The sequence below is a fragment of the Alosa alosa genome, chromosome 19, assembly GCF_017589495.1.
Source record: "Alosa alosa isolate M-15738 ecotype Scorff River chromosome 19, AALO_Geno_1.1, whole genome shotgun sequence".
Taxonomy (NCBI): Eukaryota; Metazoa; Chordata; class Actinopteri; order Clupeiformes; family Clupeidae; genus Alosa; species Alosa alosa.
Window position 1 is genome coordinate 24,488,078 of NC_063207.1, and position 22,804 is coordinate 24,510,881.

Sequence of the window (22,804 nt, forward strand, 5' to 3'; positions counted from 1 at the left end):
GCGGTAAATCAAGGCTTTGTACAGCCTTTGATGAATTTGTGCAATCCCGTAGCAGCCTGAGGGATTTGCAACCAAGCGCCTGCTTCCGATCTGATCATTGTATCTCCATTCATGCTTGGCTACAGCCACTCAATGCAACATACTCCCTCAAGGGCCAGCTCAGTCATTGGGAGAATCAGCTGTATAATGAATCGATTATTATTTTCCTTTTATTTAACCACTATAACAAACACCTTGATTATGAGTAGGGGCACGTCAGCCATAGTGACATTCGGTAAAAGAGGTGCTGTGGGGGAAAATCAGAGATGAATATCTGAGTATTGCAGAGATTACAAAGCAATACCGCTGAGGAAAGGGCATATAAGAAAATAGCATGGGAGAACATTCATAGTTTTTACTAAACATGGCCTGCTTTGAATTTTAATGCATTTCTTTTTCCCTTTGCAACATTTGACAGTTTCAAGAGTTTCATTAATATATGGTAAAGGGTATTATTTTTTCATTGAAGTATTTTCACTATATTTAATTTATTAAGGCATCTCTGAACTGTTGAAGTGGCTTAAAAAAAACACAGCAAACACGCTCACTACAGTACAACTGTCAGTGAAAGTTGAAAGGTCATTTCTTAGTGAACTTAGTGAATGGATTTGTTCTGTGAAGGCATATTTTTGGCATCAAAACGTTAACACAAGCAGTGAGCCAGTAATCCTCTTCTGTCCTAAGGAAGTGGACTGGAGACCACAGGACCACATCCACACACACACACACACACACACACACACACACACTCACCTACACACACACACACACACACACGCACACACACTCTCTCTCTCTCACACACACACACACACGCACACACACACACACACACTCTCTCTCTCTCTCACACACACACACACACACACACACACACACACACACACACACACACACACACACACACAGACACTCACTCACTCACTCACACACATACAGGGGAGAGGAGGGGAGGCCAGATCAGCTGCCACACTCTGGTGGGAAGGGATAAGGCACATTGTCTAAGCCAAGAGAGTTGCATAGTTCCCACATAGTTTGGCAGTCAAGAGAGCCTGGCACAGTCCAGGGGGAGAGCCAGAGCTGAAGCAGAGCAGGCCAGGTCTAGGGGAAAACGTGCTGGGGCTGCCTGTGAAGAGAGCAGCGCTCCGGGTCTCCTTGGGGGTAGCCCTCTCGCGGCTGCCTGGCTAACAGATGTTGGTCCAGAAGGCACCTAACAGGATGAAGATAGGCCCCCACGTGGGCCGGGGAGTAGGATTAGGTTGCGAGCGCAAGGTAAACAGATTAGTCCCAAAAGGGAGCCTGCTTTTTTAACCTCGTCACTACTGTCACACTCAGGAGCAGCGCCGTTTAACCCCACGAGTCACAATTCCAGCCCCCAAGGGTCTGCAGGACGTCAGCGTTTCTGGACATCGCTACGGGAGGACCTAGGACGTCTCCAGGGATCAAACGTCACGCAGAAGCCCCCCGGCCATCTACCTTGGATCTGTTTACCCGAAGCCTACTGCAGGACAGAGAGCACCTTTTTTAATGGCATCTTGGATATTCAGGCATCGGAGAGTTTGCTTTTTACCCATGGATCCAAGATAAAAAAAAATACTTTTTTTCTCCCACACCCTTTCCAAATGACCAATTGCGCATCCTGAAGTTCACCATGCCATTGAAAACAGGACTATTTATCTTTCTGTTCCTGTTCACCCTCCAAGTGACCACAATCAAAGGTAAGCCTTCACCCCAGGGAGTCTGCAGTGACACCTGGTAGTGGCTGGTGCTTGTTTCTATGCTCTCATGGAATTCCGATGAGTGTGCAGGTGCTGTCTGACAGTGAGAGACGTATAGCTCTACGCATGAGTGTGCTTCTTCTGCATTGACTCAGAGTACAGGTACCGGCCAGTCTCTCTTCGCTTGGGGAGGGAATATACACAAACCACAGGAGGTGGACAAAAATAGCTTTGTTAGTAGAAGTTGTGCAACACCAAATGCATCATCATGTCCTCCCTCAGTTTAGAGCAACGGTAGAGTTTCTATTTTACCTAAAGAATCTACAGGACATAAAAGAAACAGTGGTAGACCCTTTTGTTTGTTAAGTAACTAACTTACTAATTCATAATTTGTTAATTATAATTATGTTCAGTGCAATGCCCCCTTCTGTGTAGTTTGTCTTCTGTTGTGTCTGGAATATTTATTTTAAGTCAAACATTTCAATTGCTGTTTGACTTAAGTGTAATTTTGTAAATTAACTGTTCTGATATGTTTTATCTTTACCACTTTTTCCTTACACCATCTGTTGATACTCCACAATCTTTAATTAATGCCCTAATGAAATAATGAAGATCCAACTCACTGATGCAAACTCAGACTTTCATCATCAAAGAGCACAAAGAATCCAAGCTTGTGAAGTTTTTTTGTGCATTTTCTACCTCAAAAACATGAAAAACATGTTTGGCCACAGTGTTTGTCCGATTCATTCATTAGTGGGCAGGGAAACAAAGGCATTCTGTTTGTGGCCGTGTGGGACGTTAATCTTTTCTGACTTGTAGCTTCTCTGTGAGGCCGCCACTGTGCTCGCTCATAACAAGGGCCCATTTAGCCCCCCTCTCTCTCTCCTCGTGTAGGCACATGTGCAAGGCTCACAGCCTGTTTCCACTTGTCAATTACTTGTCAAAGAGATGTCAAATAGAAGATTGCTCTCCTTTGTGGTGCTTGCCTTTAATAGGCAGCCGAAGTCTTATCAGCAATTGCCACGCCAGCTTGTGTTGTGTTTGTGGGCCTCTTATGTCATCTGCATAGGCTAGGCTGTGCTCTATGACCCAGAAGATGTGTGAATGCTAAAAGCCATCCCATGGTGACCTACCACTCACTATTCGATTGGTCACTCTCGTCGTAGGTCATCCGTTGGAATGACCATTTCTGTTCACACATTGGCATTGTTAAGCTCTATTATTGAGAGACGTCAGTGACCCACACAAACCTGGGCCAAAAGCTATGGTGTTGATATCGTTTACGCCACTTGCTGTCAAACCTGGGCTCTTAATCCGCAGGCAGGGAGCACAGGAGCAGCAGTGTGCCATTCGCTGACCCCTTAAGGCTTAAGGTCTTAAGAACAGCCTGAAGTCTGAAGTCTGAAGTTTACCACCTGGTCACACAATGCTGCGATCTTGAGAAAATGGCCTCCTTGAATGGAGAGCCTATGCTTTCTGGCCTAATGACCTTGCCTAATTGCATGGCACTACCTGGCAGTGCAGCAGTGGGAGGTTGTAAAGTTTTCAGTGTGGAAGTAAATAAGAAAAGTTTGCTGGTTGACTGATTTGATTACAGTGGATCAGAGTTACAACAAAGAATGTGATATTTCGATGCAGTAGTTGAATAGCAAATACATGATACAATGTATTTACATTATGCACACAGGAACAGACCCAGTAGGTGATAGATAAGTTCATATTAGAGAATCACTAAGATTATAGTGTCCATCAGACCTGGTTTGAGGACTTGGTGATGGGCATATTGGCACAAAGTAGCTGGTATCATATCATCTTGGTGGCTCTACATTGGCAGTGGTGAGACAACAAAGTGTAAAAATGTTTTAGACATTCATTCACAGTACACTTGCATTTCCACTGTATTATATGACATTTGAGTTTAAATGGCATACTGTATATAGTCAAACAGCCTTACATAGTTGCTATATAACTGTAGTGATATGCTAAAATTATGATAATCTCCTAACAGAGCTCATTGGAAAAGGGCACCATCGTGAACACTTTAAAAAGGCTTTGACTGTTTTGACACCACTCACTTAAACAGACCTACTGTATGGCTGTTCTATCTGTTCTGCAGCGTAGGCTCCTTAACATCTGCCATGGTGGTATTACAACAGATCGTGAGCTCTTCCGACTCTAATCCTATTAAATGAACATTGTACATACAAACATACTTTCATGTGATCACCAAAAAAGATAAACAACTGTTCATTCTAGCCATTTGGCACTCTTATACAGACTCATTGTTAAAAGACTTGATTATCTTATTCTTGGCCACTCTTGTTTGTTTTTAAGACACCAACAGTCAAGATTTGTCAGGAATCAGGAACGTCAAGTACAGACACTTCCTGGAAACGTTACGACCAGTTGTTAAACGGAGCACGGGCGATACGGCAGTACACGATCTGAGGACCACGAGGATGAAGAGGTCCACTGTTTTCAACACTGGGGTGAAAGTGTGTCCTCAGGAGACCATGTCGGAGGTCATAGCCAGCCACCGTGCCTACTACAGGATGAGAGGTAAACCAGCCCCACTGGGAACCATGGAATTAGATAAATTATTGTTGAATTATAGGTCACGAACGTGAAAATCTAGCCTACACCACAACAAAATCCCTATCTCTAATTTTAGCTTGTAGGCCTATTGATAAATATGCGTTTGCTTTGATGTTGCCTTGGCTCAGTACTTTTAGTTTTGAGGCTTAGATGAAACATAGGTTTGCTATTTTTTAATCTCATAGCTGGAAAAGTCGCAGTATTGTACTAGAATGAACAGCAAGCATTCCAAAGCAAATTGGTACAAAAGTGGTGTTTGTGTGTGTGTGTGTGTGTGTGTGAGAGAGAGAGAGAGAGAGAGAGAGAGATAGAGAGATGCAATTATAATAGAGGACCTTTGACAAAAAACTAAGACTGAGAGATGTGTCTCACTGCTCAGTTTGTCAGGAGGCGGTATGGGAGGCGTTCCAGATCTTTCTGGACAGAGTCCCTGACACTATCGAGTACCATCAGTGGGTGGAGGCCTGTCAAAGGGACTCTCTCTGTGTAGATGACCTGGTCAGAAACTTCAGCAGCAACCAGGAGCATCTCGACATGGTTGCAAAGGTGAGGACCTTTGCTGACTCTGTGCGAAACTTTGAGTTTCACTGTGGCAGGATAATGGATCACACCTAACAATGTTGTTGTTCCCCACAGAGGGTGAATCCCACAGAGCTCCAGCTGGTGAGGTAAGGAACTGAATTCATTTAATCAAATTTGGGAAAAAAAGTCTCTCACACTGACATTTTTATTAAGTCAAGGTTTTACTGAAATAGTGTTTGTAAAATACATGCTCTGATGAAGTTGTTTGGTACTAAATAGTGTTTCATTGAATTTAAATAGCCCAATGTATGCAATTGTCATAATGTCATAACTTTTTTTCTCCTTATACCAGTGGTTTTCCTTTGGCAACACACAAGCCTGCTGGAGAGAAGTGTGAGTCATCAGTCTATATTGAAAGGAGCTGCTAAAATGAAAGAAAGAATTCTCTCTGTCTTCTGGCTGTAACATTACTAATGTCTGGCTCATTACTACCTCACAGGTTCAAAGACTGCCGCCGAGCTACTGATCATTGAAACTGAAGAGGTGAGGCTGAGACTGATACAGAGTTTCAAAGCCCAAACTGCAGAGTGTATCACCCTTTCAAAGTGGAACAAGACTTGTTGTCATGACAAAGTTAACATGGGATGAACAAATGCTTGAAAAATAATAAAAAGAAACTGAAGGAAATTGATATTGAGAAATTTCCTAAAATGGGCCTACAGTTATGCCTGTGGATAAGTCCTTAATACTAATCACGACTCCCTCCCAGCGCTGTTTCAGTTAGCTGTGAATGTCCTGTGGGGTTGCGGCCAGTTGGCCAATCCCCCTGTAATGCAGTTACTGTGGTAGCTGAGGTCATGCCCACTCACTGGGCCAGTAGCCTGACGCCCTACTGTGCCAAGTCTGTGGGCAAGGCCAAAAGGCTGTGTCATGTTTCCACTTACCTAATGCTGTCACTCTGTCTTTTAGAAAACAGAGGCTCCCAACGTCATTCCTGAGGAGGTGGATGAGCAGATCATAGTGGAGTTCAGTGTGACTATAGTGGAACAAGGCTATAGTGAGCTTCTGGCTGACCCTGACACCCCCCAGTACCACGACATAACACAGACTCTCCATGAGCAGGTAAGCTCATAAGATCTGATGAGTTGGGATTTATACTCAGACATTCCTTAGGCAGTCTTTGTTTTAGTCCACATTCAAGGACAATACAGATGGCCTCTAGCCAGAGTCCTCACATTCTGTGTTCAATGAAAATATGCTCTGGATCAATGGATTTTGCATGCCTTGCGCCGTTCGGCCATAACTCTGGAGCAGAATAAATCTTCCCTAATAAATAGTTGGGAGGATCTGTTGTAAAGGCTCTTGTATTTAGAGCTTTGACTGCAAATGCATGGATTTGTTAAACCAGATTCTTAGCTTGGGTTTTAATTTGGCCTTTTGTAAAGGGTCAAAATATGATAAAGCCGACTAAAGCGTTGGGCAACTTCAAAAGACTGCTGCCAATTTGTACAATGGCACTATGGCTATGCATGATAATGAGGAAATATTTCTGATTGATTAAATATTTTATTCAAGGCATTGTTTTGTACAAAGGTCATGAGCATGCAAATACCAGAGGAAAAAAACTCAGAGGCTTTATTTCACACCAGAATGCGATTGTTAAATTGAAGCATGTTTGCTATACGGTTATCAAAAGGATTAGCAAGTGAAGTGTTTTAATCAAGCAAGACTTTTTAATTAAATACACACGTAACATTAGCACTGTTTTGTTTGGTTTCTTCTCCCATAGATGGTACACATCTTGGACAAACTCCCTGGATTTAAAGAGATTCGGATGTTGGGATTTCGGTGGGTTTTTAACAGTGAAAGTTCACTGATATAACCCTCCATTGAGCCAGCAAATTGCCGTTTCACACAAACAGCTTCCTTCTTAAATGAACAGATTGGTAGTGAAAGTGCCTTAGGAATGGATGCACACAAATTGTATTCAAAATGCCACAGTAGTTCCCCTCAATGTATTATTATTTGGACAGACAAATTGCCATACATCATAACCACATGTTATGAGGTTAATTAGTCTTTCATGTTGTTGACGTTAGTCAATGCTAATTGAGCTCGCTTCTCCTCTGCTGGCCTGCTTTTGTTTGTTAGGCCCGAGGAGGTCTCTGTCCATTATGCTGTAGTTTTTGAGAATGGCCACCCCACTGAGCCGGGTGGAGAAGCGGCGGAGCCACCCACTGAAATGGACTTGAGGCAACTCGTAGCCAAAGCCCTGAGTGAGGACACGTCACTTCCGGTGGACATCCTCTCACTCAGTTTTGTCTCAGGTAAGGTGTTGCTTTAGGATACACAAGCAGCCGTTGTGCTGTATTAAGAGCTAAGTTAGCTAGTCAAATACTCCCCCAATATCTGTTTCCAGACTCCGTACCCACTCAGCGAGGGGAAGAGCAGGGGGCAGCAGAGGACACAGCTGCCCCTGATGGTGGTGAAGTAGTACCTGAAGACGTCATGGACGAGACTGTGCCTGATGCAGTACCAGAGTTTGTGGATGAGGAGATAGATGAGGTAGCCGAGACACCTGTGGTGGAGGACACAGAGGGGGACTCGGAGCTCCAGAATCTCATGCCTGATGAACAGGAGACAGAAGGTAGAATTCCCATTTAAATCAATGCCGCCCCTGAGATGTATAGCCTACCCCAGATGTTGACCAAACAGAGAATAGACGTGCATGTTAATCTGACTGAGACGTTAAAATCTGGGTCAATGAAATGGATTCAGTTTGACAGTATATAGGGCATGGTCAGGGACGGATCATGGTTTGTGCCAAGTGTGCACGTGCACAGGGGCCCTCAGCCAATGGGGGCCCTCGATTTTAAAAAAAAAAATGCCGTGAATTTAGGCTAGATTATGCCCGGTGCTTCTGTTTGTTAATTTGCGGCACAACTGAATGGTGTTATGGAACCGCGGACCGAAAGAAAAATAAACTAAATGTTTTCCTGATCAATAAATACTTCTTAATTCATAAAATATAGAGGCATAACATTAGGTGCAAGTGTTAGGCTATGAGTGCTCATTCAATGTGTATGCGTGTTTGCGAAAGTGAAACTGACCCTCTCGTGGGTAGGTGAATAAAGTGGATTCCTGCAATGTTCATGAAAACAGCATAGCGATTGGATAGCCTAATAAATCGCGACTTGTTGTAGGCCTAACAGTAGCTTATGTCGTAGCAAATAGCCTATGGCGATGCCGATGACAGATAGGCCTAGGCTACACTTATTTCACTCGTCTCTCTGGAGTGAGCGCATAATGTGGGCTGTTGCGCAAAGAAATTAATTAGGGAGATGATCTGCATCTCCATTTACCAAACGCTATAGTTCTGCTAACATCTCCACTGTTAACGTGAAAACCTTATCATGCAGGTAGCCAATGTTCACGTCACCGGAGTCAGACAGAAAACGGGCCCTGCTTGCTCTGTTAAAGTTTGTATGCCCATTCCAAACTGCGTTAAAAGGGTATATTTAACAGCCATAATTTCGACATTTTCCCTGGGGACACACCCCCGAACCTCCCGTAATATGATCAGCACCACCTCTCACAAATTACTATCAACTATGCCTGTCAAACTCGATTCCTTTTAAGGATCCGGGTTATTCTGAGTCACTCACTAAACTGATCCGGGTTGAACGAGTCACTTGAGTCAGTATTGCTAAATCGCAAAGAAATTCAGTCCTACGTTCAAGCAGTGCAGTAGGGTGCTTCATTTCATTAAGTGCCTTCTCATGTTGGATGTGGATCCTCCATGATTTGAAACCAGGTTTTTGCAGTACTTGCATTTAGACTTTAGAGTTTTGCTCTCCTGGTCAAAGTGCATCCACACATTGTTCATCTTTTTGGTGCTCATGTTCAGAAATGTTGATCTTATTGACAGAGAGGGTAGCCTATATTATAATAATTAATTATTTGTTGTTGTTTTGTTAACAATAGAAAAGTTTGCCTAGGTCTAATGCTACTCTGCTACAATGTTTATTACCACTACTATATACTCATAGTAGGCTACTAGGAATCTATTCTAAGTATTCTAAGTATTATAGGCTGCTAATACTAGGCAACTAATATTACTATTAATCATAGCTATACTGTTAGGTAGCCTAATATAATATAATATCATATAATATAATATAATATAATATAATATAATATAATATAATATAAAATAGCCTAATATAATAGCATCAAAACCTCCACCCACACACGGGAAAGAAAGCAGTTTGAGCCAGACTGTTTATTTATTGTCTTAACCTAGCCTAAGCAATTGACTTTCAATGTAGACATAGAAACAGGAACGTAGAAATGCCCTGCAGTGAATAAATTATTATTATTGTTATTATTATTATTATTATTATTATTGCTACTACTACTACTACTACTATTCTCATTAGGCCTATTATTATTATCACCTTGACACGAGTAGAAACTAGGCTACGGGCCGGGTCTACAGATCCACTCATGACAATGTAGCCGGCTGATTCGGACTGACTGGCACTCATAACAACATAAGCGTGAACCGGTCCGCCCGGCTGATCCAAATGACCCAGGTAGGCTAGCCTACACAAGCAACTCCATACAGAGCTTGCAATGTTTCGGACTGTCTTCGCGACCTAATTGCATTTTAAAGTAGGCTATGCGTGCAGAACATATGTTATTTCAGAAGTGAAAGCATGGCTTTTTGTTGTGAATTTGCTTTTCACCTTGGCGAGGAGTTACCGGCTCCTCTAAAGATCCACTCATGTAGCCGGCTGATTCGGCTGACTCGCACTCATAACAACGTAACCGGCCCGCCCGGCTGATTCGACTGACCCGGGTAGATACTCAAGCAGCTACATGAGCGTGCAGTTCGGACTGTCTGCACGACCTAATTGCATTTTAATATGCTACATCTATACACCAAATCTAATTATGTCTAGGCTACATGCAGAACATTGAATGTTATTTCAGAAGTGAAAGAATGGCTTTTGTTGTGGAATTGCTTTTCACCTCGAGGAGGAGCTACTCGCTCTCGCAGATCCACTCATGACAAGCGTAGCCGGGCTGATTCGACTGACTCGTACTCAACGTAGCCTAACCGCCGGGCTGATCCGACTAACCCGATTGCTACTCAGCCGCTCCAATCTGAGTCCCATGGTCTGTGAGTCTGCAATGTTTCCGGCTCTGCGGGAAGTTAACCAGTTATCTCGGACTGCCTGCTCACTCAGTCGCTTGAGTTGATTTGTGGAGTTGTGGTTGCCTACGAAATTGTTACATTTTTGGCAGCTACAATGGCTAGGGCTAGGAGGCTAGCTAATGTTGCAAGAGGTTTGTGTGTGGCGCTGTTTATCGTTTTAGATTGAATTGTAGTAGGACTCAATAACTGATCCGAGTTAATGATACTAGAGACTCACGACTCATGGGTTAATTTAAAGACACGGGTGAAAGATCCGAGTGAGTCACGACTCAAACACCTTTACTATCAACGTCCCTGCTACCGGTCCGTCAGAAATATGACAACTGTTGTCCGGTCCGTTAAGTGAAAAAATGTTGCTGTAGACTGTTTGAAAAATGTCGCTGCTGGAATTCACTGTGTGGGCCTGAGTTATAATATATGACATAATGTAGTACATTTGCCTGCACAGCGACAGCAAAGAGACTGGCTGGTCGCGGTCAGGGGGAGGGGGGGCCTTTTTTGATATTGTGCACAGGGGCCCATATTTGTTTAATCCGTCCCTGGGCATGATGATAATGAAACTATTATTTAGCCTAATATCTAACTGTAGAAAGCTATCCTTTACCTGAAGCAATTCATTACCTATTGTACATCTGTGCCAGGTGAATAGTTTTCTTCTCAGAAAGTCAGTGTCTCTTGAAACTAGACCATGCATTGTGATTGAACAGTGTCTGATGCATTATTTTGTTTCCCAAGGAGTTGATACAACACCTGAGGAGGCCTTACCACAAGACTTGGATGAGGGAGTAGATCAAAACTTCACAGCACCTATGGAGTTGGATGATAATGAAGTAGAACTTGAAGCAGCAGCCACTGTCCCTCCCTCTGGGGGTGCCGTGATGGAGGAAACTACTAAGGCCATTGAAACTACAGACACTTTTCTTGTACCTACCACATCTGCATCTGTAGAAACCGTTGAGGCACCTTCAGTAACTGACACTATTGAGTCAGTGGAACCAGTAGAGGCTCCTTCAGGCCCAACTAGTATTGAGCCTGTAGAACCAGTAGAAGCTCCCTCAGTCCCTAGCACGCCTGAGCCTGACCTGCCCATGGACGTCCCTTCTGTTGAGACAACGATACAACCAGTTGGACCAGTAGAAATCCCCCCTGAACCCACAGTCTTAGAACCCATAGAGGTCCCCTCGGAACCCAGCTCCACTGCAGACACTGGAACCCCAGCTATTCCACTAACAGAGGAGGAAGGCCAGGAAGCTCCAGCCACTGCCTCACTTTCTCCAAAAGCTGAAGTCCTAGACAACGACCAGGGCATGCAAGAGGACAGGGAACAGACTGAGATGCTGGACTACAGCAGTGGGGACGCCCCCGAGACAAACGAGACTGGGACTGCGCCTCCACAACTCAGACTCTTGACTACGCCGTCCATGGTAGCTTCCAACCAGGCCAATGATCTGGTGGTGTTCTTTAGCTTAAGAGTCACTAACATGATTTTTTCTGACGACCTGTTCGACAAGAGCTCCCCCGAGTACAAATCCCTGGAGAACACATTCCTTGAGCTGGTAGGTAAACATATTTATGTGATTCCTATCATTTGCCTGCATGCCTTTCTCCTGCTTTTGTATACTTAGCACCAGGCTCATGTGAATGAAACAAGCCAAAATGAACAAAAAGTCACTGGATATTTTTGTCATGGAAGTTAAACTTTATTTGATTTTTTAAAAAAGGGATCTTCTGTAAAGAAATTATTAAATTAAGGGTGCTCATGTCTATTTTTTTTTTAATGTATTTTTGTATCTGAAGATGAAAAAATACCTGTGATGTGCAAGGGTGATGTATACTGCATGTATACAGAATCCAATGGATATTATGCAGATTTAAGTAAACCCAAATAATAGAACATGTGAAACTGCTGGTTAAATTGTTTTTCAACTAGAGACAGTTGCCTGATCGTGAGGAAACTCCAACTCCTGAAGCGTCTACTAAATCGGAAACTGGGAGGACATTAGCCTCTATACCGGTATACTGGAGGGATTTTGCAATCTCTAGAATTCTAGAGGCTTCCAACTTTATTTAACAACTTAACTTTTCTAGTGCAACTGATGCAACCTTAACAGTTTCCACAGACATGGAAATAATTAACCATCATCTTAAATGTTGTCCATGTCTATACATGTTTGTCCATAACTAACCAGCAATCCACACTAACATTTCTTATCAAACAATGCTCAATTTTGGCTCTGTGTTCTCCTTGTTGGGATGTGTTTTGTGCCTTAATCTTGTGTGCTCTCCATGTGTTGTTGGTTTTCTGGAACTCCTGCTCTTGTTACAGTGTATGTGTGCAGTATCTCAGTACTTCAGCTTGTGCTGCAGAGGAACTCTGGTATGTTAGGGTTACAGGAGGTCTCCAACTTATGAATGGCACAGTAGCTTATAATCCTTTGATATGAACCTCTTAGTCTTGATTGAGGAGATTGGAAGCCACAAAGCCAAAGACTACTAATAGGCTCATTCCATTCTGTTGTTTGTCTGAAACTGCATCTATATCAGCCTCAATGGTCCAATGTCTCTTTTGTGAAGTGTTTGTTTGCATTGTATGCTTTTTATATGGATTCCAATAAACCTCTGAAATTCCTGCATAACGGTTGATGGTGAAATTCAGTCTCAGAGTGTTTGGAGAGGCAGGAGATGGGGGGGGTGGTAACAGGTACTCTGGACATGTAGCTAATTCTATAAAATTATAAAATTTGGGTTCTTCGGCACTGTGGTGTACAAGATGAAAAGTCTTGTTTGCAAGAGAGCTCCTGCTGTGAGTGTGATGGAGACAGCAAATTGTATCAGTAGTTTGATCAAGATATTAAAAGCATTAAGCTGTAAAGTCACAACGTGTTTTCCGGTGTCATGAAGCTTTTCTGAATACTCTTGGGTTTCTGTGGAACCAACTTAGAATGGAAGACCAGGGTGGTCTGAATCAGGTGACAATGTACACGCTATGCTTCGCTGTTGAGTGACTAACTAAGAGGCTTTAGGTAACGCTGATTTGTATAAGCTCTCTGCATGTTTTACATGAACACTGGGTGATTCCTATCAGCTTAGGGCCAGTGTGCCAGTGTGGTGATACACGTGCAAGAGGGTGTGTCCGTGTGTGTGTTGTGTGTGTGTGTGTGTGTGTGTGTGTGTGTGTGTGTGCAGAGTTGTATAAAATATCCGAAACCCACACTTGAGTAGTACAAATATTTGATCAGAAAGTTAAAGTACTCTATAAGCATACCACTTAAGTAAAAGTCTTAAAGTATTATTTACAGTACTTAAGTATGACAAGTAGCCCATTATAAAAAATGCTTAAGTACTGAAAGTAGAGCTTTCAAGGCCAGTGGAGTGACAACCCCCTCCCTTCGCTATGCTTTTAATGAAAAAGAAAGCAGTCAGAACTTTGAATAGGCTATTAAGTTCATGCAGCACCTTCAAACTTGGTGCCTACACTTCATACACAATGTCTTGGAAGCCTGAACAAAGGTATGACTGCCATTCATTTTTCACTGCAACATGTTTAGAAAGGCAGCTACATCACACTCCATAAACAACAGCCTACATAGGCCTTGGTGTGCTATGTATTAGCTCTATTTGCTAGGCCTTAACCATGTTGCTATGTCTTCATTCATTACTGTGTCCCTTGGTGACATCAGGTCAGAAAATCTTGGGGTTGCGAATATCTATCATGCTGAATGAAAACTGTGGCATTTGTTTTCATTTGCACATTATTTTAGCCTACTTTCTACTTAAAAGTATACATTTAATTTGAAAAAATGTAGTAAAGTAAAAGTAGGAAGAAACATAACAACTCAAGTAAAGTATAGATACTCCCCATTCATACTTAAGTACTGTACTTAAGTATTTCTACTTAGTTACTTTACATCTCTGTGTGTGTGCATGAGTGGTCAGACCTGTGTTTAGCCAGAAATGTACTACATGGCATTATTGCTATAACAGAAAATGTCAATGATCTGAATTCAATATTTATGTCCACATGCTGCTGAATTTTGTTTGTGGTTGTTGTTATTATAATTGTTCCTCCTATGCCTCAGAAAATAAGATAGAGTATATGTTGTGTTCACACATAAGTATGAGATATATTCATTATTAATTAATAAATAACACGGGTCACACTTCTAGTAGAAGTAGTAGAAGTATGCTTTCACATCATTCATGAGAATTGGCCAAATATCCAAATCTACAGGCTGGAAGAGAAAAATCCTTAGGAACTAGACTGTAGCTGTCACTAATTGTTTATGTTTATGGTTCTTAGAAAAAAATACATTTTAGTGTTGCTGATTCTCCATTTCCAATTATTAATGGTTGCGCAAACCAATGATCACATTTCACAAATACAAGGTTATGTGAAGCATTAAACAAACTGCTAAATCTAAATGTCAGAGGTCCACCTCCGTTGGTAAGTACACATTATAGAACACCTCAGTAGAGACCCATTAGCATAGTGTATCCAGTGCCAAATGACAGGGCTACTGAAACTGCTTCATGTATCAGGATTTGGACATTAAACTGAAACAATATAGATGTTGTTACTCCATAGTAGCACAGGAAGCCAAATCATGGATCCATTATATTTGAAATTCTGTATGACTGGTATCAAAGGATCGCCCAGACATGAGCCCTTCTACTCTGTCTTTGCTTTCTTTATCTACAGTAGGCAGTTCAGTAGATATACTGGACAGATTCCCCAGGGCCTAATTGGCATACCCCTCTCTTACCCCTGTCTCTACTGGTTTGTGTTGCAACCAATATAATTGGATATGGAGATTTAAATGGCTTGGTGGTGACACAAAGTAAGATGATTCCATCATGGAGTTAAAGTAATCATTTCATCTTAAAACGTCTTAAGACAAGTACAGAACAGGACTGTATCATCTGGGAGTCAAACCAACAACCAGTAGATACAAGTGTAACCTAGGACTGGTATGGCCAATGGGCCATGACTGTTGTGTGGCCGAGGGATAACGATGTAAAACTATTATTGAGGTGTGTTTTGGTTCCTCTGTGTTGTGCTTGTGTGACCTTAGGAGTAATGCCATGGTGGCACCTACTAAAAACCTGGATGCAAAGGTGCAAACGTATGCCCAGCCAATTATTTCAGCCACTGGTTTGCTGGCTTAGCCCTTACTGGGAAACACAGCGTTCTTCGTGGGGTGGTGTATTATACCTATAGTGACTTGGCGCCCAGCAGAGAGGTGAGAAGTGCACTTGGAGTGGCAGATCAGGTTGTAATGCCTCTTATCTCCTTGGATACAGACATGAGCCCTCTCCACTAAGACATTCTAATCCGCTACTCCACCTTTTGAAGAGGGTGTGCTAAAAGCATAGCAGCCCTCTGATCCTCAAACACCATTATGTAAACAAATGTCAAGCACAGCGGCGTGGCTATGCTGTATTTTATTAAAGGCTGTTGTTTTTCTTGACATTTGAGAATGTTTTTGAGAGCATGTTTTTAAGTCGGGTCAATCATTGTAACACGTGTGTAAGATGAAAGGAGTTGTTGGTATGCAGGTGCACATTCTTTTTTAGGTCCCAGAAACTATTAAACCCTAATGTTTTGGTAAAGCTACACAAGGCCCCCATTTAATGTGTTGAGCGACCTTTCCAGTGTAATCTATAATTAATCTTGTAATTGAAAGATGAATTCTCCACAGCACTGTAGACATGGTAGCTTGAGGCAGAGGTCGTGGAAAATCAATGCCTAAAAACCACACCACCTTGGATTTTGCCTCTCAAAATCTTACATTCTACATGCATTCAGGAACTCTGAAGCACTAGTAAACCTTGCAGCCTTGGGTTTCAGATTGATTGAATTGTTTTGGTGTTTCAGCGGGCTGGAGAGCTGATCCTGAAAGACACTGCTTTGTTTCCAGTTTGGCAAGGCCATACAAATGATTGTGCACCTGAATCAAAAAAGAGACTCAATCAATTCAACAAAATTATTCACTTCCATTGTCCTTGTGTTGAATGGAATCACCTATCCAGCCTGCATTGTGCATTGTGTGTGCATTTAACCTCGAATAATTATTCTCTTCTAGTACTAACTTATCAACAGTTCATAGTAAAACCATCTTGACAAAATCTGACATTGTCTGTAGACCATAGAAAGATTTACCAAAAACTTTCTTGATACAAATTGCTTTTTGGCGAGAGTGGCTTTGAAGAGAGAGGATGATTCAATACTCTGACATGCCGGGTGACTGTACTGACTTATTTTCTTCCCTTCCTTCTCCTTCTCTTTTCCTCCACAGCTTCTGCCATATCTGCAATCAAATCTGACAGGATTCAAAGAGCTTGAGATTCTCAACTTCAGGAACGGCAGCGTGGTGGTGAATAGTAAGATGAAACTGGAGAAGCCGGTGCCCTACAACGTCACGGAGGCAGTGACCTGTGTACTGGAGGAGTTCTGCAATGCCGCCTCCAATCGGCTCGACCTGGAGATCGACAGCGGCTCTCTGGATGTGGAGTCGGGTAGGGTGGATGGTCATCAGCCTTCTTTTCCTGACGTTGTATGAGATATAGATGCTCAAGCGCTGTAATGCTGTGGGTTTCAAGAAGGGCATTCACAAGTTTATTTCCTTTTCGACTCAATAATGTGACCTATAATTATAGCTGATAGATGGCATGATGCATTTCTACCATCGCCTAGAATTTTTTGTGATCTCAGATCATTTCGATGCTTCAAATGTCATATTTTATGTGTCACGTAAATCCAGAGAGGCACAGATGTGATGAAAAATGCTTAGAGTCAAAGTTACTACATTGTTGGTTGGGAAATGTTAATATTCTCTGGCATCATGGCTCAGTGCCTCACCTATGGTCTGAGTTTTCCTACTCGCCTAATGAAACCCTAGTTTAAAACTGTCACTCCCATCCATCAAAATGCCCTTGAGTGCTCCCCTGCCCCCTCCTCGAGTGCCCTGGGAGAAGGTGAGGGAGGTGGTGTGAGTGAGTGTGTGTGTGTGTGTGTGTGTGTGTGTGTGTGTGTGTGTGGGTGTGGGGTGGTCAGGTTAGGGGTTCTCTCCCTCTGACAGGCATGCAAACTGCATGTCATAAACACTAACCTCCTGCTGCCTCCTGCCTGCTGTCCAGCCGACCACGCGGACCCGTGCAAGTTTATGGCGTGCAACGAGTTCTCCCGCTGCGTGATCAACACGTGGTCCATGGAGGCGGAGTGCCTGTGCGACCCGGGCTACAGCATGGTGGACGGCCTGCCCTGCCAGAGCATCTGTGCGCTGGACCCTGCCTACTGCCTGAACGACGGCCAGTGTGAGATCATCGCCGGGCACGGTGCCACATGCAGGTACCCTCGGGCCACTCCGCTCCGCCCCGAGCAGTGACCAGCTGGCCACTACCTCTGGTTACATTTGTCTTTTTACTAAGTTCTTTTGTATTTGTTTTGTATGCCCCTGTAACTCTTTTGTTGTTTCTGTGTGAATGTTAATGTGTTGGCGTCTTTACCTGTTTTGCTTCTTTTTTTTTTTTTTTAAATCCCTGAAGTGATGAATTGAATTGGAGCCAAAGGTGCCCGCAGTAGTAAAAGTGAATCAAGTGAAATCCCTTAAGTCCTAGATGGGCAACTGTGTGTGACAAACAGTAACTCATCCTGCGGCACAGTTACAGTTGGAGGGTACGTGGCTCCTCCACAGCGGTCCTCTAACCCCTCCCTGTGTTCTCTTGACCGTTCTAGATGTCCTGTAGGTAAATTCTGGCACTACCATGGAGAGCGCTGCACAGAGCTGGTGTCTCTACCCATAGACCCACTCCTGCTCGTAGCCTGCCTGGTGGGTGGCCTCGCGCTGGTTTGCGCGGTGATAGGCCTGTTGGTTCTCATAAACAAGAAATGTATACGGACCAGAAAGACGGTGACTTTGGTGTAAGCAGGCCTCTTTCTCTTTGCTTTTCTTTTAGAGAATGCCTACGTAGAGTAGGTGTTGCTATACTGTACTGTGTTTTTTGTTTCATTTCAGTATGAATGGTATTCAAATTCTCATCTCATTTATGTTGTAGGCACACTCAGAGTGAGAGAATATCTCCATATGAGAGCTCAATGAGAGTTAATCCAGTTTTTCAGAATGATGATGGTGTCTTAACCCAAGTGGCTAGAATACGCTACCCCTTGGGTTCGGAAGCAGGTTCTTCCCAAGTTTCTGAACAAGACACCTTTCACTCAGTTGAAAACATACATGTTAGCATTGAGGTAAAGAGCAAAGCTTATTATATCCACTTGCTCTAACCCTCCACAGCCATTTGAGTTGCACCGCTAGGTTTTCAAATATACTAACGCTCTTTGACTATGGTGAATTACCATGCACTTTCTTTCCATGCATAGATAAAGACTAGATCAAATGAATTCAGTAGCTTTTCAAAAGAACCAAGTAGCTAAAAAAATCAATAAATCCTTCCCAAAAACATTTACAGCTAGTATGCCCTGGCGTATATGAACTCTTCAAAAGAATGAGGTTTGATTTATTCTGAACAAAATCAGTTGTTTTTCATTGTTTTCAGATCAGTGCTGAAAACAAGTAATCAATCCAACAGTCCATCAGAGTAGGCCCTATCCAACGATTTTACTTAAGCTTAATGAGAGCTTAATGAGATACTGAGAAGAGATTAAATGTCATTGATTGACAACCAAGTCAACTATATTTTCGGTGAGGGTTTTTTCTTTGGGTGGGGCATGTAAATCCTAATTTCAGTCTCACTAATGACTTAAATTGTGATGCAGAGGTTCATCTCAGGCTCATATCATTGCAGCATTAGGGTATTCTGACAGTTTAAACAAGGCCCTCGAATTCAGACATGACAGATGTTTCAGATGTTTAGGTGTTTTTCTTCCAAAGGAGACTTGAAATTTAGACCCATATGGCTCTGCATGGATTGACTTAGCAGGTGTGACCAGTAGCCAGCCTCAATTATCACTGCCATATCTCTTTGCACCAAACCTACACCTCTGCTTGCAGTTAGCATAGCTGCAAAGCCAACCTCTCTGCTTGCTTCTGCTTTTATTGCTGTAGTTGCTCCGCTTCCTGCTTGAGAGAAATGCGTTGTGTGTTGTGATGCTGACTGTGCTGTCCTCCGTGCCTGTTCCAGATCCCCCGACAGCTCTACACCACCAGATCCGACAAGCTAGTTTCAGACATAGTCGATTTCCATCATTGCATCCCACAGAATGAGGTAAGGCAATGGAAACATGCACTTCAGCATAGGGCAGCTTATGTTATGATGGGAATAAGGACAATCAAAAGAGATACACACTAATGTATGCTGCAGTGACTCAGAGTATGTTAGATACACAGTGTGAAACAGTGTGTGCACCCCACATGCTGAATGTGGAATGATGTGTGCTTTTCCTTTTTAATCTTTTCCTCCATCAAGTCCTAGACTCTCACATGTTGTATGTCTTAGCTGTTAATATCAAACCATGGACTTGCAACATTCAAAATGGTTAAACCTCTTTTCAGGTCCATTCTAACAAATACAGTAGGCTATATCAGGACTGCATTTTGGAGAGCTGAATATCTGGCAGTTTAATGACTGTTACGTCTATTATTAAATACAGGATTATTTGTAGATGTGAAAGACACAGGGCTCAGGTAAGAGAGTTGAAATCTGACCTTGTCATGCCCATTAATCAAATGTCAAGTTCAATGCCTTTTGATAAAGATTAATGAGTAATATGTGATAAGTAACTATTTTACATAAGAGACTTCAAACAAAGGTTTAGAAAATAGTATTATAATAATAATTATAAATACTATTTTCATAACAAATATGTTAGGTTCATTTCCAAATTCAATCATTTAACATTTTATTTTTATCATAAAAAACATACACAAGTTATTATTCCACATATTATTCCCAATGCTGATTATGAGCGAATAACTAGGCTTTCTGACCTTAACAACTGTGAATGGCATTTTCTCACTCTCCTCTTACCCAATCAAACTTGCAGTGAATGCTAAACGCATTTAGTGACATAATATGTACTGAGATCAGCCTGTCCACTTGACCCTGCCTATACCAACTTAATGCAACTAGCATTTACACAAAGCAGCTCAAGACTGTACTTACACAAATTCCATCACTCTACTTGCATTTCCTTTACCAAACTAATGAGGTTCTTACTGTGTTTCTGCCTCTGTCTTGTTTCCTTGCCCAGACATGGAGGATAGCCCATGAGTATCGGTCATCTTGTTGCCTTCTGAGGGGAGCTGACAGCGAGGGTTTTGAAGTGACCGTTTTATGATAGTGGACCTCCGAGGCCACCCTGATTGACAGTGCAATACAGGAACCAAAGGTCTCTGCTGTTCCTGACCGTGTGTGAACTGAGCTGGACCTCTGGCTGAGGGGGACAGGACCAACTGGGACTGGAGATCTCACATCAGTAATCAAGGATTCACACTAAAAAGAGAATGCAGTTCTAATCCTGACTGGTCTAAAATACCGCCTCAATGCGCTCACATGCAGCATGTACTACTGAGGACTAGGAATGTTGTTTCGTGTCATATACCCTTGTCAAAAAGGTTGTTTCTCTTCCCTCACAATGAGGTTTTATACATATTGGATACACTTGCTGGTATCATGTCTGGACACAAGAAGATGTATAGCTGTCTAACTTTCTTCAGAGTCCCAAAAAGAAACTGAATGTAAAATAAGCTACTTATTATTATTTTTCTTACTTGCTATTTACAGAAGTACTGTACAGTATGTCTTCCTTTTTATGTCCCCTTAATCATATGCCCACGTATTAAATATCCCCATACACATATCTACACACATATCTACACATATCTAGTGATATTTAATGCCATCCACCCTTCTCTCTTGCTCCTCCCAATCACATGTGGCGATCATATCAAATCCCATTTGAAATGTGTGACAATATTAACAATGTGTGAAAAATGAATGATTTTATACTTTTTGTGACAATAAAATAAGTCTTTTTTTTTAATCAAAGCCTAACATTTCTATTACACAACACACTTGAAAGACATAATGAGAAGTCTTATATACTGTAGGTGTTATAATAGTTACATTAAAGGATCATCAATATCTGGTGGACTCTTACCACAATGACCTTTAGAACCGTGAAGGTGTATACATCACGTGTTTGTTTCTGTTGCATCCTCTAAATGAAAGCTATTGGACATAGCGCTTCAGCTCCAGCAGTTAATGTCACAGCTGCCTGGCCCCTCGATAGTGACAGTGGTACAGCAGCCTGGCTAATATATAGCTATCGGGAACAGTCCACCCAGCTGTTTAAGGTCCACTGCTCTCTAACCAATGCAAGGTCACAGCAGGGAAGGAGAAGAACATTTGAAAAACAGAATAACAAGTTGGGAGAAATTATGTTTATTATGATAGCACAGTGCGGCCGACAAATGGACACGTCTGGAATGCAATGACCCTCTGCAGTTTGGAACGTTAGCTTAGCCCTAGTGACTCAAAATGAGAAAGGAAATCCTGTTAAGTGAGGACGACAAATCAATCAGTCATCTTCTGGATGCTGAAAACAGCGGCAAGGTCGCAACACATTGCACCACTATGGGAACTAAGCAGATTTACATAATGAAATAGTGTTTGTGCCACACAGGAGAGATCAAGTATCATAAATAAGCAGCACTGGAGCACAAACAGACCTGAAGAACAGCTCTGCACCGTATCTCAGATAACCTCCAACCATCTTCCAGTCTCATGTTAGTCAAATGATGCTGTCCATTTCAGATTTCCATCACCGTTTACTAGGCATTGAAGATCACATGATTACACATCAGTATCATCGCTTGGAACATTCAACTGAATTATCCTTTCATAATCTAATATATTCTGCCTCTACTATAGCTTTCATCGCACTGCAAAAAGCAATCTGGCTTCATCAAAACGTTACAATTACGTTAAAAACTGCACTTGTCCCTACTCTATTTCATATACTGTCCCATGACTTCTCAGCAAAATGGTCAATGCCTCATATAAATATTCATATGCATTTGAAATAACTTGATTTGTAAAGCGCCTAACAGCCTCAGAGAGGACTATTTTTTCCAGTTCATAACAAGGGTGCTTGACATTTTTGTGCATCAACAAACAAGAGCTCTAGAGAGGCAATCTGAGACCCAGCATACAGCGCAGACATCACAGCAAATCATTCATTCAGAAAGCCTGACTCTCCTCTGCACTAACTGGGAGAAACTACTCTTGCTTCCATCAAATGAGTTGCTATTTTTATTCGCAAAGTACAAAAATTGTGAAGAGAATAAAAAGCAGCAGGTGAATGATGGATAGATTTAGTCTAATAAACCTGCTAGACTAATAAAAAATTCAAGAATAGAATGTTTTTGAGACTGTGAAGGCAGTTCTACTGCAACAGTTTATCAAATGTTCCAGGTGACATGCAGGGTGTTTCGCTGAGGTGATGTAAAATCACGAAGTGCACCCTGACTTTAATAGGCGTGGATGCCTGTGTTGTGTTTGTGAAGTGTAAACTTCAGCTCGGCTTTCAAGTGAACTACAGGTCCAGTTCTGGCCCCAATGTTTCTCTTCGAAAACGATTATTTAGAAAACTACACTGACAGCCAACAAGTAGCCGAGACCTTGTGAGTCAACAACAACAGACATAGAACAGCAACAACAAAAACAGGTCGGAAACTTAAAGGAGTGTTTG

At 42.3% G+C, this 22,804-nt stretch overlaps 1 protein-coding gene across 2 annotated transcripts; it reads left to right on the forward strand.

Moving 5' to 3' along the window:
- The first annotated feature begins 1,095 nt into the window (after positions 1 to 1,095).
- impg1b (interphotoreceptor matrix proteoglycan 1b) lies at positions 1,096 to 21,092 on the forward strand. Of its 2 annotated transcripts, XM_048270893.1 has the most exons (19): positions 1,096 to 1,757; positions 4,092 to 4,316; positions 4,732 to 4,898; positions 4,989 to 5,020; positions 5,227 to 5,267; positions 5,374 to 5,417; positions 5,844 to 5,996; positions 6,664 to 6,722; positions 7,026 to 7,201; positions 7,294 to 7,521; positions 10,831 to 11,651; positions 12,026 to 12,109; positions 16,392 to 16,611; positions 17,233 to 17,443; positions 17,831 to 18,016; positions 18,151 to 18,340; positions 19,234 to 19,317; positions 19,703 to 19,736; positions 20,303 to 20,382. In XM_048270893.1, the coding sequence occupies exons 1-18, from the start codon at positions 1,691 to 1,693 to the stop codon at positions 19,712 to 19,714; spliced, it is 3,000 nt and encodes a 999-aa protein (XP_048126850.1). In that variant the 5' UTR covers positions 1,096 to 1,690; the 3' UTR covers positions 19,715 to 19,736; positions 20,303 to 20,382. The 2 variants fall into 2 exon arrangements, with proteins under 2 accessions (XP_048126850.1, XP_048126849.1); XM_048270892.1 differs by lacking the exon at positions 19,703 to 19,736 and having other exon boundaries at positions 20,303 to 21,092.
- The last annotated feature ends 1,712 nt before the right edge of the window (positions 21,093 to 22,804 follow it).

Bases quoted from the DNA above. Each gene is read 5' to 3' on its own strand.
- impg1b (XM_048270892.1), top strand. From the start codon at position 1,691: ATGCCATTGAAAACAGGACTATTTATCTTTCTGTTCCTGTTCACCCTC. The intron at 11,652-12,025 runs GTAGGTAAACAT...TTTTTCAACTAG, and splicing joins AGAACACATTCCTTGAGCTG to AGACAGTTGCCTGATCGTGA. The intron at 19,318-20,302 runs GTAAGGCAATGG...TTCCTTGCCCAG, and splicing joins ATTGCATCCCACAGAATGAG to ACATGGAGGATAGCCCATGA.